This window comes from Cydia strobilella, chromosome 6 (assembly GCF_947568885.1).
Source record: "Cydia strobilella chromosome 6, ilCydStro3.1, whole genome shotgun sequence".
In the NCBI taxonomy this organism is placed as follows: Eukaryota; Metazoa; Arthropoda; class Insecta; order Lepidoptera; family Tortricidae; genus Cydia; species Cydia strobilella.
The window spans coordinates 2,418,546-2,435,486 of record NC_086046.1 but is presented as its reverse complement, the minus strand read 5'-3'; the positions used below and the strand labels follow the sequence as shown (position 1 = coordinate 2,435,486).

Here is a 16,941-nt window from a genome sequence, read left to right as displayed (position 1 = left end):
ATTACAGTTGAATGGTCTTTCTGCACAACCATTATGTCCGGGACCTGGGCCCTTGTACTGTGTGAGGTAGGACAGCGGAAGTCTCCTGACGTTTCTTTGAGACCTTAGGATTAGGTGATTAATTGTCAAAGATAAGGTCAGTCAGTGGATATAGATAAAAGCTCTACTGACCTTTTCTGAGTGGTTTATGGTGATATTAGAATGATTTCAGCTTTGGCAGTGATAATAATGATACAGTAGGATTAAGTTCTTTCATTTTTCATTGTTTATTTAACAGCTGCTATTGTAGTCTGATGTTGTTACTTTCCATTGCGACAACAATGTAGCATTCATGCCTCAAACTAAAAAGCATGCAAAAATATACTCTCAGACAACGCTCTTAAGGTCTTCATGGGTTCCATTTTGGTCCATGAACTCTAATAAATAGGTCACGATTTCAAGTGAATATTATGGCCACCCTAATGAGTGGCCATTACCCTACTGCGCGGAAGCCAACAGTCGCATAATGTTAATGATGTAATTTAACGCCATTTAGAGCTAGACTCGTTTGTACCAGATTTGATCAGTCAGAGACAATCTAGTGATCCGTTTCCTGGTAGAAAGTAAAAAATATGTCGGTTTTATACTCGTAACATCAGTCACAGTTTTTGTCAGGTGAAATATGTTTGTGAAAAATTTAAGTGCTGCACTTAAAACTGCTTTGGAACTTGATCAGTTGATGGGACTAAAAATATTGTGCCAAAAGCGAATCATATTGAAAGCTTACATACACATGGGCATGTCAAATATTATTATATATATACGAATGCACAGGCAGCTTAAAATAGCTGATACGTGCATATCAATGTCCTGCACTTGTGTTCTGTCCATTCGTAAAATGCTATGGTTTACTTACCCCGGCGGAACGGATACGTTTTTTTGGGGTGTCTATTGTTTCCCATTTTTTTGTCATAATGTATTGTTTTTAGTCATAATGTATTGTTTGTCCTCATTTTCGCTTAATCGTTAGCCATAATTTGGTTTTTCTCAGAAACGCGTAATTTTTCAGGATTGCCATAAAACAAACCTAACCTATGTAAAGGATAACCTTACGAAAATCCAAAAAATGTTAACGCTTTCAGAATTATGACTAACGATAATCTGACAATCATTACATTATGACTAAATAGATATCAAACAACGGGATCCCGTCCCGTCTTTTGCGTTTGGGGTGCGAGGCCGTTTGTGTGCAAACAATTTTTGTCGTTGATTTCCTAGTTTTCTAGACCATATAGAAGTTTGATGCTTAGATGTTATCACGACATGCGGGTATTCGTATAACAGCGAGGGTTACGAGCTTACGAGCATTCAGCGCGATATTAGAGTCGTGCTCTGAATGACGAGGGGTCGTCTCGCATACCGTGAATAACTTATTTCCTACAGAATATTGTCTTCGGTTACCGCGATAGTTACTTATGAAATAGAACTATGAAAACGGATTATATCGCGTATATTGAATTTATAATACATCCCGACGTTTCGAACCCTTTACAGCCCATGCATTCCCTACAGGTTCAACTAGTGTTTATGGTTGTATTTAATTAAAATGTAGACCATGGTCTAACACATCATGATATCTATTAAATATATTAAAACGGGCCCATCTGCCTATAATCTAGGCATATTTTATGATGAATAAAGTCTAACTTGGTTTAAAATTAGCTATTCAGTTTTGGGACTAAACTTTTGTCATTGATCGTAGTTTTGTCAGAATCGCAATAAAAATCAGCCTTAGATGTGAAAATGGTAAAGAAGTGTATCAAATGTGATAATAAATATGTTCAAAACGAAGGTGAAATACGTTGTCCTCAAAAGGGAATCTGCTCACCTGTGCGGCCTTTGTAAATAAGGTAAAACTTCTTTAGCAATGAGTAGATTGGGTAGTACCTACACAACAGGGAAGTACTAAAGCGAATCGTAGTAAGGTACTCTTCCAACAGAGCTACTCACGCAATTGTCATTCGTTAATGGTTGAATAAGTAGATGGGAAATCCAACGTTAGTGTGAGATACTCTTTATGTTTTGAGCTATGTAAAAAAGCAAGCCTGTATAAGTCATAAACACCTACCAAAGAACTGAGTACTCTACCAATCTACAGAGAAATAAAAGGTACTTTTCCACATTAATTTACCTACGCACGCATAAGCGGAGGCCTCTATGGGCCTATGATAGCCGCCATTCATAAGCGGTTGAATGAGCACGATCAGAAGACGCCCGCGCATCTCATTCTCATCTCGCCGAGACCGATCGTAAAACTAGCCCGATAGCCGCTGGCGGGAATGCGCACCGGTGGGGGGAAACCGGTCTTCCATTTTTGAACCGATTTTTTTTAAATGGAGGTCGACTGCAATTTTTGATCTTTGAACTTTTATAGATGCAAATGTTAATGATACAGTTTACTGCTGATACAGTTTATTGCCGATACAGTTTTTGATTAGGTACATTTAATATGTCCAGTGCAATTACATTTGACATTTGTTATAAATACGATGATATAATATTTATATAGTGAGTGCTCATTTCATATTAAAGGACTATCAACGGTTACTAATACTTAATTGAAACATAAAATAAAAAATTCAATCATAAGTTCAGGATTAGGTAAACGTTAAACGCCAATAAACAGTTTGTTAACAGTTACGTAAGATGCGTGTGCGCATAAGTACCTACAATCCTTGAGAACCGAGGGATCGTAGGAAGTAGACCGGTCGAAGATTTTACGAGCCATTAAATGTAGCAAGTTACTCAAGTTATGCGCAATGTCATGAATAAATGCAAGCTTAGTAAGATAGGTATGCGTTACATCAAAGTGTATCACAATAGGTAAGTAATACAAAAGAAAAAGTGTAATGAACCCGGGCGTTGACAACCTAGTAGCCCCTCACGCGTCGAGGATGAGAAAATTCCACAATGCAAACGATGTCGTCCGCAAACGACGCATAAATAATTAGACAATAAGCAGGCAGGGCAAGAAATCGGTAATTTGTATCGCGGCAAGATAGGCGGAGCGAGGGAGACGGGTGCGGGCGCAGGCCGCGCCGCCGCGGAGATGTGGCAACGCGACGGCGTCAGGTGGAAGTGGCGCCTTGCCCGCGAGGACGGCGAGCCCCCCGCCGCCGGCACCCGCCACCCCCCGCCCACCCTCCCGCTAATCCTCACCCGAATACAATCTGATAAAATTCGCGCCAGCTATGAGCATTACGCAAAGCGACTCCACACTACGATCCGATAATGAATGGGACTGTTTCTTTTATGCGGCTACGCGCATACATAAACAATTCGATGCGTTCTTTCTCTATTTATAACGCCGTATGAGCGCAGCTACGATTTACACAGCGTAATAAGAGAGATATTTCTTCGACCTGGCGAAACTAGTCCCGCGGACGCATTACGGTCCGCGTTCCGGCCAGGTGAATTCAAAATGACCTCTATGGGCCGGTGGCTTCTGGTGGCCTCGCTCGCCGATTGCGTTGACATTTTGTGGGTTAGCGACGCGACATGACTCCGGGCTGTGGCGAGAGCGATGCCAGGATGACTAACGGCTGGGCGTCAGTAATCGCCACTACATAAATTGTTCTACTCGATAGTTTCGAGGCACGAGATCGATTCACTACCCGTATAGCACTAGGGTGATTTTTGTATACCAGCAACGTACTACCGATAATCAGCATACTTTAGCATCGTGGACTCAATATTTGGAAATAAATAAACATGCAGTTAATACGCTGCACTGTTGAGCAATACACATTATTGTCACAGAAATCATTACGATGTCGAAAGAAAAGTATGTACGAGATCTTTCGTCAATGTAAAAGTGACTTACCAAGGAGAAGAAGTTTGTGTGGCAATCCTCAAGACTTGCACCGTTTGTTTGGTGATTTTGATGCGTCATGGTAGTCCGGGGCACTTCATTTTCATTTCACAACACTAAAAACAAGTACAATCTTAAAGAAACCACTCAAAATCTTAAAATCATCACCGACATTTAGCGAAGTTTTCACCTTTCAATGGCGACTGGAAAATGGCGGATAGGAAACAACAACCCAAGCCGACAGTGCTGCGCCCCGCGGCCGAATTTGGAACTACAAAGCGTTTCGTTCCACGATTCTGCGCGTTCGAGTGTAATTTTTTATTTTAAATCTGAATAAAATTTTGCTGGTTGTATAATGAATATAATTAAATATACTTTAGGTATTGATAAAAATACGATACGGACAAAATAAAAGTCAAACATACTTAATTTCGATAATTTAAATTCCTGGCTGTATGTCGCGATCAACTTAGCTTTGCTCTCAATTTAAGTAAAAAAAAAAGAATCTGTCAAATCTCAAATCAAATATTTTGCAAAAATGTTAATAATTTGTTATCTAAGATACTTACTGTATTTCTTTAAGTGATATTAACATAAACATCATTTTTTTACAATATTTATATAACAATTAGTTGTTACTAGTCAAAATGCTGCGAAATGTTTTATTACCTTTGTCACGTTCGAGTTTTCAGGTTAATTTTCGTGTATTTATTTCGACAAAACTACACTATTATTTTTATGGCGGCTGGAAGTTGACTAACACTATGTTTACAGGTGATGTCGGTGAGGCATAAACAAATAAAAGTGCCTAAAGTGTCAAAGAAATTACAGTCAGCTGCAGAATCACTAGCGGCCAGAGGGTGAGCGTAACCAAAACATAGAATTACATAATTGATAGATTGAAATGGCATTGCGTAGTTCAAATTGTCACAGTTCCACGTCCTTACGAAATTGATGTCCAGTGTTTTTCCATTTATATTATGGTTAACATGGTTTCTGTCTAAATTTCCAGATTTCTCCGTCCCAACAAACCGTGGGATCCACCAAGCGACATTGAGCAGACCGTCTTAGAGATCTGCACAGAGAATGGCCTGAGCATGGATGCCGAATTCATGTCATTGAAAGTCAAGTTTACTGTGCTGAATGCCTGCTACCAGGAGACGGAGCATAGTGTACCCAACTCTTTGCTACATAGCATTGAGACTGTTGGTAAGTCAATCTGTAAACTTTAGTCTTTTTATATGGGCTTGCAGAAGCTTATTTGTTACAATCTTGAGCGGCTACTACCAGCTGATTCAAGCCAAGACCAGTTGAGCCAGCCTCAGTCTCAAGCACCATCGACAATAAGGTCCCTTTTTATAGAAAATATCACATATTTTTCAACTAAGAGAAGATTTTAAGTGATTCAAGCCTAGAAGAAGGCTGTCTTTTCACTATGGTAGATGAGAGAATCCACCATTAGGGTTGTTAGTAATCCACATCTCGTCTCCACACGGCTGGGTTACGACCACTGCTATTGGTCCATTTCTCTCATCTCCGCTTGTCTCCTACCTCAGTGGAAAGGCAGCCAAAAAGGATGTTATTAATCACACATAGGCGACAAATTAAAATTAATGTAGTAGTGTAGGTAATAATATAGATTACAGGAGTGTGACATCGTCACTACGACGAAACCTCTTCTCGAAAAAGGCGAATTGATGATTGAAGGCTTTATGAACTTGACTGAGTTCATAAATATGTGGCATTTATTTGTGGAACACAAATATTTATTCCTTAGTCATGGGTGTATGTTATGAGTATGTATTTATCTATATCCTCTGGTCCTGATCCCATAACTCGTGTCGAGTCTATACGGGACTTGGGTGTCATCCTCCACACGCAGCTCAACTTTCATGAGCACATGAAAGCTACTAATTGCTATCAGAGGTTAGGGTTTGTAGTTCGGAATGCGCGAGATTTTGATGACGTCAGGGCTATTAAATTAGTGTACACTGTGTTAGTTCGGAGTAAACTTAAAGCTGCCTCGGTCGTTTGGAGCCCGCATGAAGACAAGTACGTCCTGCTTCTGGAAAAAATCCAGAAAGCCTTTCTGCAGTTCTTATATAAGAAGATTCACGGGTATTACCCATATTTGTACCCATCAAAGTTCCTGCTTGGCGTTTTAGGGTTTAATTCCTTAGAGGTAAGGCGTAACTACGGGCTCTTGACTACTGCATGTAATGTCCTACGGGGGAACTCAGACTGCCCTGAACTGGTTGCACAGCTCGTACGCCTGTTCGTTCCATCTATAGCTAAGGCCCAATTTAATTTCCGACCGCGAAGTTGTCACCTATTAGCTGTGCCTAAAACGCGCACTATGTCTCATGGCAAATCATCACTTGTCCGCGCTCTACAATATATCAACGCGCTCCTCGCATCACCACCGGAATGTGATGTATTTGCAAGTAGTTGGATGGATCTGTGTAAAGAATTTATGAAGTACTGTGAGGCGATGGATAAGCGTGAATCATCTGTTTTGTATTAGTTTTTCTTTCTTACATTTGTTCTGTTGTCCTTTATAGACTGTATCATGTACCTAGTTTGTATAAATACTTTCTATTATAAATTTCTCAGTGAATTAGTTCGCTGTAATGCTGTGTAAATTTTTGAATTAATAAAATAAAATAAAAAATAAAATATAAGTATGTATTTCGTCGCCTAGCACCCATAGTACAAGCTTTGCTTAGTTTGGGGCTAGGTTGATATGTCTTGGATGTCCACCGATATTTATTTATGTATACATTTCTTCATCTTAATGCATTGCAATAAGGCTTCACTTCTGAGTGAAGTTAACATTCTAATAGCAATTTAATGGAATGCACTTACTTTTATCATTTTGATCTGACGTTTAGTGTGTAGTTTATTTACATGCAAGATATTATACAGTGGTACAACGTAAACGAAATCAATAACTAGCTTACATCGAAAATAGGCCCTTGAGGCATTGTACCAAGGCTGCTGGCGGCATTTCCTCGCTGTATCGCAATGCTGATATGTTGTGCGAGTAAGTAGCCAGCTCTTTGGTCACCAGTAACGTCAACCAGACGCTTCGCGATTTCATTAACTTTAATATTGTCTTCGGTTACCTCGATAGTTACTTTTGAAATAAAACTATGAAACATATTATATCGGAACGTCGGGATGTATTATAAATTCAATATATGCGATATAATCAGTTTTCATAGTTTTATTTCATTAACTTTCTTCTTTTGAAGTGTGTTTCAAAATGATGTTTAGTTTTATCTATGAATGACAAACGACATACGTAACAAGCTCTATTAAGTCCCACTTTATTTTCCAGAGGACTTGCTAGAGTTCTACAAGACCCCAGTGGATACTAAAACACCATTTGATTCTTTAAAGAAGATGGACTTGCCCAAGAATCTGCATGTGCAAGAAGACTACGTCAGATTCCATCCTGGTAAGACTTTACAATTGTTAATAGGGAATATTACGCGAAATTGCGAAGGGGGCGCCACTACCACAATCTAAGGGTCTATCGCGATACAAGAAAATCGAAATTTCGTTATCTGTCACTTGCATATTCGAGCGATAAAGAGGCAGATAGCGAAATTTCGGATTCGCGTTTCCCGTTAGATCCTCTGTAAGCAATCCGCCTTGATGCATCAATGTCATATTTTATTATCTCTGAAAACTTGTCAATAACCTGTTAAAGGTACAGTATGTATAAGTTACTCTATGGTTTACTAAAAAGGCTAGTGCTGTACTCTGGTGGCAGAACATTGCAGTAATATCCCCTATTCATTAGTCACACCAGTGGCATATTTTACGTTTTGATGACCTGGGTGTGTAACCATTTACTGCCTTAAAACTAACAAGTTTAATGGAAGTTGGCTTGTGCCGCCCCTCGGGGCACGTTGACCCAGGCATTGGCTTCTTGTGGCCTACTTAATTAATATTGAAATAAAATGAATAAATGCGAAAGTAAACTCTGTATGTCTCTTATCTCTTAAAGCTTAGAATGCTGAACAGAATAAGATGAAATTTGGTATGGAGATAATTTGAGGCCTAAGGTCATAGGATAGTTTTTATCAATGATCATCATCACGCGTAGACGAATTCGAGGGCAGAAGCTAGTATGCTCTAACTAGAGTAAAGCCCTTGCTAGACGGTCGCCGACAAGCCCCTCGGACCGCGTGGCCTTGGTCTGGACACTGGATGGACCGTGTAGACAGTTGTTTCCAACAGAATTTCATACAAACATTACCAAGGTCAGACGGTCTGAAGGCTTGTCAGCCACCGTCTAGCACACGCCTAACACAGAAGCAACTAAAATTACACTGTAATTTTTCATTGCAATAATGCTTTCAAAGAAATATTAATAATCCATTTCACTTGCACAAATATCCGCAGCATAAGCTATCAAACAACAAGCTTTGTCTAGTTTTTCCATTATAAACAAATGTACAAACCATAACAGGCATTGCCAGTCTAATACACAATTCTTGAAAAATAATCATGGTGTCTATTTAATCTAAAATATCTTTACCTAGTGCCTGTAATTCTGCAATAGTCAGGCTAAGCTAACTGCACCGTGTGTGCAAGTGTTATTTTAAACGTCATAATTTCATAGAAGTTTGACGTTTATGATACTTCCCTTAGGCCCAATTGCACCATCCTACTAATTAAGCAGTTAAACCGTTAACCCAGTGTCGAATTGTACTGGTAACCATGGTAACTCCAGGTTTTACCGGTTAACCCCGGGATAGTGGAATGGTGCAAGTGGCCCTTAGCCTGACTCTAGTAAAGAAAAAATAAGCAACCGCATTATGTCCATCATTTTTTTTTTTCAGACAAAGATACTCTCTTTGATGGCAAGTCTGCGTTCCCTAAGAGTTCCACCATTGTCTCCGGCTTGAAAACGAGGAAGAAGTATGAGGGATACTCCGCTAAGCGTTCATGGCCTTAAGACAATTATTCTTAGATGTGTTAGATGTTTAATAAAAAAATTGATAGGAAAAAAATGTTTTATTTAGCTACACATAATTGTTAACTGTGTCATGGTAGTTGAAAAGCTTGATTTGGAAAGAATAGTACATTTTACAACTAGTGTGAAAAGACATTTCACACGTGTTGTAAACGACGTTTTTTAATACAATTGCGAAAAAATAATAAATTAATATATCATTAGTAGAATCATACCACCAAACCAAACCAAAACCAAAAGTACCTATACAGCCCTCGATACGCGAGCTGCCGCAGCCCGCGATACCTTCATACTCGTGCGCGCCCCGGCCGCGGCCGGCGCGGGTTGGTCAACGACACCTCCTCATAACTCATGAGGCCCTGGTACCTGCTCCGCGCTAAATTCAATTTTAACTGCGTTTCGAAAGTATAGTTTGGAACTAAAAAGTAAAAAGCACTAGTTCGAGAAATTGAGCTTCTCGCACGCTACACAGAGCATATAATAAAACTATGGAAGGTAGAGGTAAATAAAACCCTCACTTTTGTCATCACTAATAGTTGCTAATAGTATAGGGAATATTACGCGAAACTCCGCGTAGGGGGCGCTAGGGCGCCACTACCATAATCGGGGGGTCTATCGTGCAACAAGAAAATTTCTTTATCTATATCTCTCTATCTATATTTGAGCGATAAAGAGGCAGATAGCGAATTTGCGGATTCGCGTTTCCCAGTAGGTCCTTTGTAAGCAAACCGACTTGATGCATCAATGTCATATTTTATTATCTCTGAAAACTTGTCAAAAACCTGTTTAAAGCAAGAATGCCATCCATAGTTTAAAGTATATACGAGGTATGTATAAGTTACTCTACGGTTAACTAAAAAGGCTAGTCCTGCACTCTGGTGGCAGAACATTGCAGTAATATATATCCCCTATTGGAAAGATTGATTGTATAGGTATATTGATTGTTTAAACAAAAGTAATACCTATGTATGTCCTAATGCTCTGTCACGCCACTCTGTCAAGCTCAAGAAGGATTAGGTTGTTCCAACGTTGCCCAAAGCTGTGATCTTCACATATAATATATACCTATTCCTAGTGAGGACTCGAACCCGCTACATCAGGATTCGACTTGACACAACCTTCACCTTCATAGTAGGTAAGTAAATAAAGTTTACAAAAGAAAAATACAGTGTGTACAGGACTAACTTTCCAAAAATTTATCAAATTTGGAAATTACAAAATGAGTGAAGGTACTGATCAATTCTTCACAAAAAATGTATTTCTATCATAATCACAGAATACAATAATAGTCATGATTAAACATAGACAGAGAGAATCATACTATCTTTGTCTTACCCAAAAAAGAAGGATGAGTATAGTTTTTTTTGTTCTTATTTACTGACAATATGGTTTGACCAACTATAGGTACAAAGTGAACGAATTTGACGTTTAAGTATTATGATTTGGGTATTTCTCAGTTTCCCAAGAAAGAGAAAGATTGCAAAGTAACGAAAACTTCCCTTCCATTCCAACTTCCTATTGCCAGTTCAAAGAAGAATCAACATTTTCCTTAATTTCCTTTGCGTAGCGACATCTGGTAACTACAAAGAGTAACCATTACTTTCGCATTCATAGGTTCCGTATCACTAGATGGCAGTGAGGAAAACGTTTGAAATTTCAAGTAAAATTTAGTGTTTTCTATTAAAATTGAAAATAAATTGTTTTTTAGGTTTTTGCTGCTGATTGGACATCTAACATTGTTGTATTAAATTTTGCAGACTATTGCAAAATATCCACAATATCCTAAATCCTAAACGAAACCATTTTGACGTCACAAATGTCAAATTGACAGTGACACTTGTCGGGTTGTTGGTCATCGGCTGTTGGTCGCTCTACGGCGGAGGTTATGACCCGTAAAGTGATCTAAAATGGACATGTATTCGTCCGTAATTCCTAATTAAAGTGATAAAATAGCATTTTAGCAATAAAAATGCATATCTTATTAATTTTGTGTTTTATAATCGTCGGTATATATTCGTGTATTTCATGGTAAATCAGAAAATAGCATCCCTATGTTATTGTTGTTGTTTTGCTAAGTGTTTATTTCTGTTTTATGTATTTTTAGGCTCCTCCCGACTCTCTTGGCTTGGCTGTTCAAGAGAAAGTACCATATAAAGCTGAAAATCGGTCGCATTGGTTTGCCGAAGTTAATATTACGAGATGTTAACTTATCCAGAGGTGGATATTCCGTTGTAAGTAATGATAGTATTTATATTTTTTACTTATTCTAATACCTTGTGACTAACGCAATTGTAGCTTTTGACTACTTAGTTTTATTACAAAATTATAACAATCACATAATTTACTATTTTGACAATAGTAGAATCTAAATCAAGACATGTTAAACATGTTTATATTTACATCCATTTGCTATTTATTACAAAAATGTTATTGTTACCTGTGTAGAAGTACTACACATTGCAACTCCTCAGATAAATAGTTTATGAACTTGAAGATTACATTTAAAATAGTTTTGTTTGACAATGATTTTAAGTTCTATAGTTCATGTAGAGTGTAAGTTATAATTAAAAGAGTTATAAACATTTTAAAATAAGCATCATAATTCATAACGTAAGAAATGAAAATGATGAATTGATCTCTAATAATATTATTTATTATAAAACTTATTTAAAAATAATATATATATCTAAAAGATTGCAAAGGTGGACTTCCTACTTTGAGGCATTCTCTTTATTTTGGTTTAATTTTGCTCCATTTCCCCAGGCCCGTAGCTCTAGGCCCTGACCATATTCTTAGTTTTAGTGTCCATATTTTATCTTTTAATCTTGCAATGTGGCCTGCCATACATTTCTAGTTTGCTTTGGTTTAACTACATTCTTATTCCACAGCAAATTGACGAAATCTCCTTCAGCAGCAGTTTCTTCAACTCAGAAACCAACAAGCTTGTGTCCGTACTCATCAGAGGCTTCAACGTAACCAACAATGTAGAAGAGAAACGGAGTACAGTCGAGACTATTCTGAAGCCATTGCTGTCGAAACAGAACTCCACAAATAGTAGGGGAGAGGTGGATGAGATGAGTTTTGAGGAGCTGGATAGAGGGTTGAGGGTGACGGAGAGAAAGCTGCTGGATTTTAGGGATAAGAAGCTACCGCCTAGTTTGATTATGTTTGCTCAGGTAAGCTGCATCAACTTTTTAGGGTTCCGTACCCAAAGGGTAAAAACGGGACCCTATTACTAAGACTCCTCTGTCTGTCTGTCTGTCACCAGGCTGTATCTCATCAACCATGATAGCTAGACAGTTGAAATTTTCGCAGATGATGTATTTCTGTTGCCGCTATAACAACAAATACTAAAAAGTACGGAACCTCGGTGGGCGAGTCCGACTCGCACTTGTCCGGTTTTTTTATTCTTGTAATATGTTGCCAACTAAATCAACTAATCTTAGTAAGACTGTCTATCTTTTTAAAAATGTAATTACTCAGACTTACTAAATATGCATTTTTGCAATTTATACTATATGCTTCTCTATTTGGTTTAGGCTTGTGCCTGCTCGTTCACTACAGAGAGCGCTCCGCTCTCAGTCAATCGGTCAAAATAACTAGTTTGGTCTTTTAGTCCCTTTAGTTCAGCTCGGTTATTGAGAGCTGGGAATGAATATGAATTTTTTACATTCGATTTTTTTCCGATATTTGGTAACTGCATATAATTCAAGTTGTACGATATATGTTTATATTAAACATTAAAACACCTTAACACAGTAAAAAAAATATCAATATACATATAGAAAAATATTTGATTTACCTTCATACTTTTCTGAATTGGCGTGTCACGTCGTTCTTTCATCTCGTTCGCACTTGTGACAGCGACATTGTGAACCATTTCGTTTTAATGGACCAAAAGACCGATTAAGAGCGTGCAAAAAGATTTAGTTCCTTTCGATCCTTCACGGGATTACATTCCTAACAGTTCTCGGTTCATGACCGACTCACGCCTAGTTTGACTAAAGAAACAGAGAGAAAGGAACAGGCGGGTCAATGTACGTCCTGTCCTAAGCATCCTTTCTTTAGTACAAAGATTTAAATTAGCTAGTTACAATAGGACTTTACATAAAAAATACCAAGAAAACTTTGATGTAAATGAATGTAATGCATCCAGATGCCGACCTATGTCTGTGGAAAGACCAAGAGGTAACTGACATGCATATTTGTTCTCAACAGCCATAAATAGCAGTTGTTATTCACAACGACGGGACTTAATCGCGTAAACTAAGTTTTAAATTTACCTTCAACGTTACCACTTCCTTAAAACTAAGATTCATCGTACGATTAAGAGAGACCACGGGGACAACGCCGTCCTCGAAACGTCGGAGGTAAATTTAAAACTTAGTTTACGCGATTAAGTCCCGTCGTTGTGAATAATAATGAGTAAAAATCGTGAAAGTTTATATCAGTGAATATCAGTTGTGTTGTGGATATGACAACCTTTAAAGCAGCAGTTTCGGACATGACAACTTTTACAACACAAAACTTCAAAATTGTTATGCCAAAGTAAGATAGACCTATGATGTGTCTAATTTCTTTCCTGTTTCTATTTGTAGTTTATGGGAGTCCACATAACCAACGCGACGGTGACCATCCACGGTCCCTCCTTCACGTTGGAGGGCTCAGCTTGCCAACTTCACGCAGATGGAGCTGCGGGCGGCCCAGCACGTGCTCTTGTGTTCTGTGCAAATCTGCTTGAGGCCAAGGTAGGCAAAAAAATATACACTATAACCCTACAATAAAGTAGCTGGCAAAGAGTCAGCCAGTTAAGTGTGCAATGAAACCTAAACTCTCTCTCTAATCTGTTTTGTTTGTTTAATTAACTAATCTTTGAAAGGTTTTCTCTTTACTAGAATCAAAGAAAGATATAACTCCGTAATAGATGGATACAGTCTAAGGAAAAAAAGTGCCTCGAAAATCACGAAAATTTGATTCTCGATCAGATGGCGCCACTAGTTTTGGCCTACTCTCGTATAGAGGGCGTTGACTGTTTCGTTTGTTATTTATAATTTTAACGCATACCAGTGAAAGGACATGGTTCAAAATCATATAAAAATAATTAATGCAAATAAAAAAATCATTTATCCATATTTAAATACATTTTATCGTATTTTTATAAATATTTATTTTTAGTTTTAAAGTGTGTCGACAGATGGCAGTGAATTTACTGGGGTTACAAAATTTACTATGACAGTACCGCTCTAGTATAAGTTACTCTATGCTAGAATGGACGTTAAATTACATAGTCCAAGTGAACATATTATTATATACCTCTAATGGTATCATGTTTATATTATGGCCAACCAAAACAATCGCAGAATGTTGACTTTCACAGTCATCTCGATTGATTTTCCTGGGCATTTTGCTGCATTCATAACATTCGATTGCCGACTTTTTACCAGAATCAGTTGGCCAGACCTCAAGTTTGCTTATTATCTAAGTTAGCTTAGAGAGAGAGAGTCTATTCTATCCATAATCAAGACAACCTTGAGCACATCCTATCAAGCAAAAATTTCTGACTATGTAATAAATCTCTTCTTCTTTGGCCCTCTTCCCAGCTTATCTGGGGTCGGGTCTCCTTGTACGTTTGCGCCAGAGAGCTCTGTTCTGGGTTGTCTGCGTAGTTAGGCTGTCCTGGTTCATCTCTTTTTGTATTTTGGTCCACCAAGTAGCGGGGGGTCTACCTCGTCCTCTGGGTCGGTTTGGTATGTTCAGGACCTTTTTGACTACATAGTCATCTTCTCGCCTGGAAATGTGTCCGAACCAGCGTAGTCGGCTTTCCTTTAATTTTTCAGCTATTGGAGCTACTTTAAAGGATCCCCTCACGTGTTCGTTGCGAACTTTGTCCAGACGTGTCACTCCACCTGCCTGCCTGCCTGACTATGTAATAAATCAATTATTATATTTCAAGGCTCGCGTACTGAAGGAGCGGAACGTACTTGCGGAGGCGGGACTCAGCGTCCTAGTTGAGGGAACAGTGAAAGCTGATGGACCGCTCAATGTTGAGGTAACAAATACATTTCAAATATAACAAATATTTCCTATCGTATGTATAACGGGAAGTTCTTCCGAGGAATCTACCTAACCTAGTCGCTGTAAGAGAAATTAACTATCAAACATAGCAATTAAGCAAATATTGACATTGAATTTATTATTTTAATTATTTATACGTCATACATATACAAAAAAATTCTCTAACCAATTATTATTTATACATTAATTCAATTATTAATTATACATAATAGCATGCATGACCTGTAAATGTAATTTTTCACCTCAGCAGCTCGAACAAGCCTACTTTCGTCACTCCCTGGAGTGAGGAAAGTGCGACTTTCCTCGCTCCAGGGAGTGAAACAATGTAGCTTTTTAATTTAGTGAAGGCCATGAACTTCATACTTTTATTACATTTTTTTTTATGGTATGGTACCGTACGGTACGGTTAATATGTTCTCACTACTGAGGTGAAAAATTATGTGTGCAACACGAGAGCAAAGTTATTTTACATCTCGTATTTATGAGTCCCTCGCTACGCTCAAGATTCTACCTTAGAATCACTCGCTTCGCTCGTGATTCATTTATAGAATCTTTCGCTTTCTCGGGACTCAAAATAAACACTCGCAAGAAAAACCAACTTTCCTCTCTTGTTGCACAAATAACTATAGTAATAAGCTAATTATATATAAGACAATTTGTGTGCCCTGACAGGGTGTCATGGCAGCTTCCTGTATAACTTTAATAACATCTCATGTACATGACTTTTACAAATAAACATCTTATCTTATCTTATCTAGAATTGTGCATGCTCGTTCACTGAAAAGATCGCTCCCAACTAGTACAATCTCACAACTGTACTAGTTCGGTCTTTTAGTACATTTAGCACAGTAGTACGCCGAGATAAACTGAGCATAATAAGCGGCTATCTGCTATCTCGCTCATACTAGTCGGCCGGGCGGGATCCGTTCGGACATCTTGCTCGCACGCGCTCGGCGAGAACTCAAGGTTACTATTTAAATAGCACATCTTTGATAAGCCACAGATGAAAGGATAAGTCTATCGCAATCTCTTATGGCAGAATTGTTGTAAAAGTGACCGCGTTAAGCTTTAAATAATAGTTCCTAATCTCTCCGGTGGCGCTAGTTAGGCTCTGGGACATGAGTATAACATGAACCATATAAGGCACCAAATAACCCGACCAAATTAAGTAGGTTGTTTTTGGTAGTATTTCGGTGTATGGTGGCGCCGCCTAATTACTGATTTTTGATGGACACTTTTCATACATAGAGATTTGGCTCCTTTATACAGTCTCCATGGATAAGTCGTTTGACATCTGACATTGACGTCTGGTCTAGGTCAGCATAGTGGTAACCAATGCATGGTAGCGATGTCAGAGGTGCAAAACTCCTCGCTTCGGGCAAACTCGGCTCCGTTCAGCTCAGCATTGCTCCGAGCAATTATTAGGGTTGGCACAACTTGACGCTCCTTTGCGTGCACGAGCACGGATAAGATAATGACTTGAATTTTGACAACCCTAAATAGCCGAAAGGGATAGTGCCATATATAAGAAAGGGACAACATTATTCGACCCTGAACCGCTGTCAAGCTTCGGATTTGTAGGAAGTTTCCTTTCTGTATGGTAGTACTATTATTTATTCTGTGGCGATGTCTTAACTCGGGTACATGAATTAACTGATTCCACGCGGACGAAGTCATGGGTTGGGGCTAGTTACATAAAAAAACCGGCCAAGTGCGAGTCGGAATCGCGCACTAAAGGTTCCGTCCTATTACGCAACAAACGGCAAAAAAATCACGTTCGTTGTATGGAAGCCCAACTTAAATATTTATTATATTCAGTTTTTAGTATTTGTTGTTATAGCGGCAACAGAAATACATCATCTGTGAAAATTTCACGGTTCATGAGATACAGCCTGGTGACAGACGTACAGACATTCAGAAAGACAGACAGACAGCGAAGTCTTAGTAATAGGGTCCCGTTTTTACCCTTTGGGTACGGGACCCTAAAATGGGAATTAGACAGTTTTTACAAGTATTTAGAAATAACTTG

General features: G+C 38.5%; 3 protein-coding genes across 3 annotated transcripts in view; 2 read left to right on the top strand and 1 right to left on the bottom strand.

Moving 5' to 3' along the window:
• Positions 1-4,060, bottom strand: part of LOC134742316 (mediator of RNA polymerase II transcription subunit 13-like) — a 154,206-nt gene extending 150,146 nt beyond the window's left edge. Inside the window, exon 1 of the mRNA XM_063675367.1 lies at positions 3,863-4,060. Within this exon, the coding sequence (XP_063531437.1) occupies positions 3,863-3,931 (69 nt within the window). The 5' untranslated portion in view covers positions 3,932-4,060. The remainder of the gene's footprint in view (positions 1-3,862) is intronic.
• Positions 4,061-4,360: 300 nt separating this feature from the next.
• On the top strand, positions 4,361-8,874 carry LOC134741962 (large ribosomal subunit protein mL50). The gene is made up of 5 exons (XM_063674860.1): positions 4,361-4,542; positions 4,625-4,710; positions 4,863-5,059; positions 7,191-7,310; positions 8,704-8,874. Exons 1-5 carry the CDS (start codon positions 4,498-4,500, stop codon positions 8,817-8,819), a joined length of 564 nt encoding a protein of 187 aa, XP_063530930.1. The 5' UTR covers positions 4,361-4,497; the 3' UTR covers positions 8,820-8,874.
• Positions 8,875-10,699: 1,825 nt separating this feature from the next.
• LOC134741923 (protein hobbit) overlaps positions 10,700-16,941 on the top strand; it is a 59,059-nt gene continuing 52,817 nt past the window's right edge. The window contains exons 1-5 of the mRNA XM_063674791.1: positions 10,700-10,865; positions 10,942-11,068; positions 11,726-12,013; positions 13,436-13,585; positions 14,791-14,886. Of these exons, the coding sequence (XP_063530861.1) occupies positions 10,807-10,865; positions 10,942-11,068; positions 11,726-12,013; positions 13,436-13,585; positions 14,791-14,886 (720 nt within the window). The 5' untranslated portion in view covers positions 10,700-10,806. The remainder of the gene's footprint in view (positions 10,866-10,941; positions 11,069-11,725; positions 12,014-13,435; positions 13,586-14,790; positions 14,887-16,941) is intronic.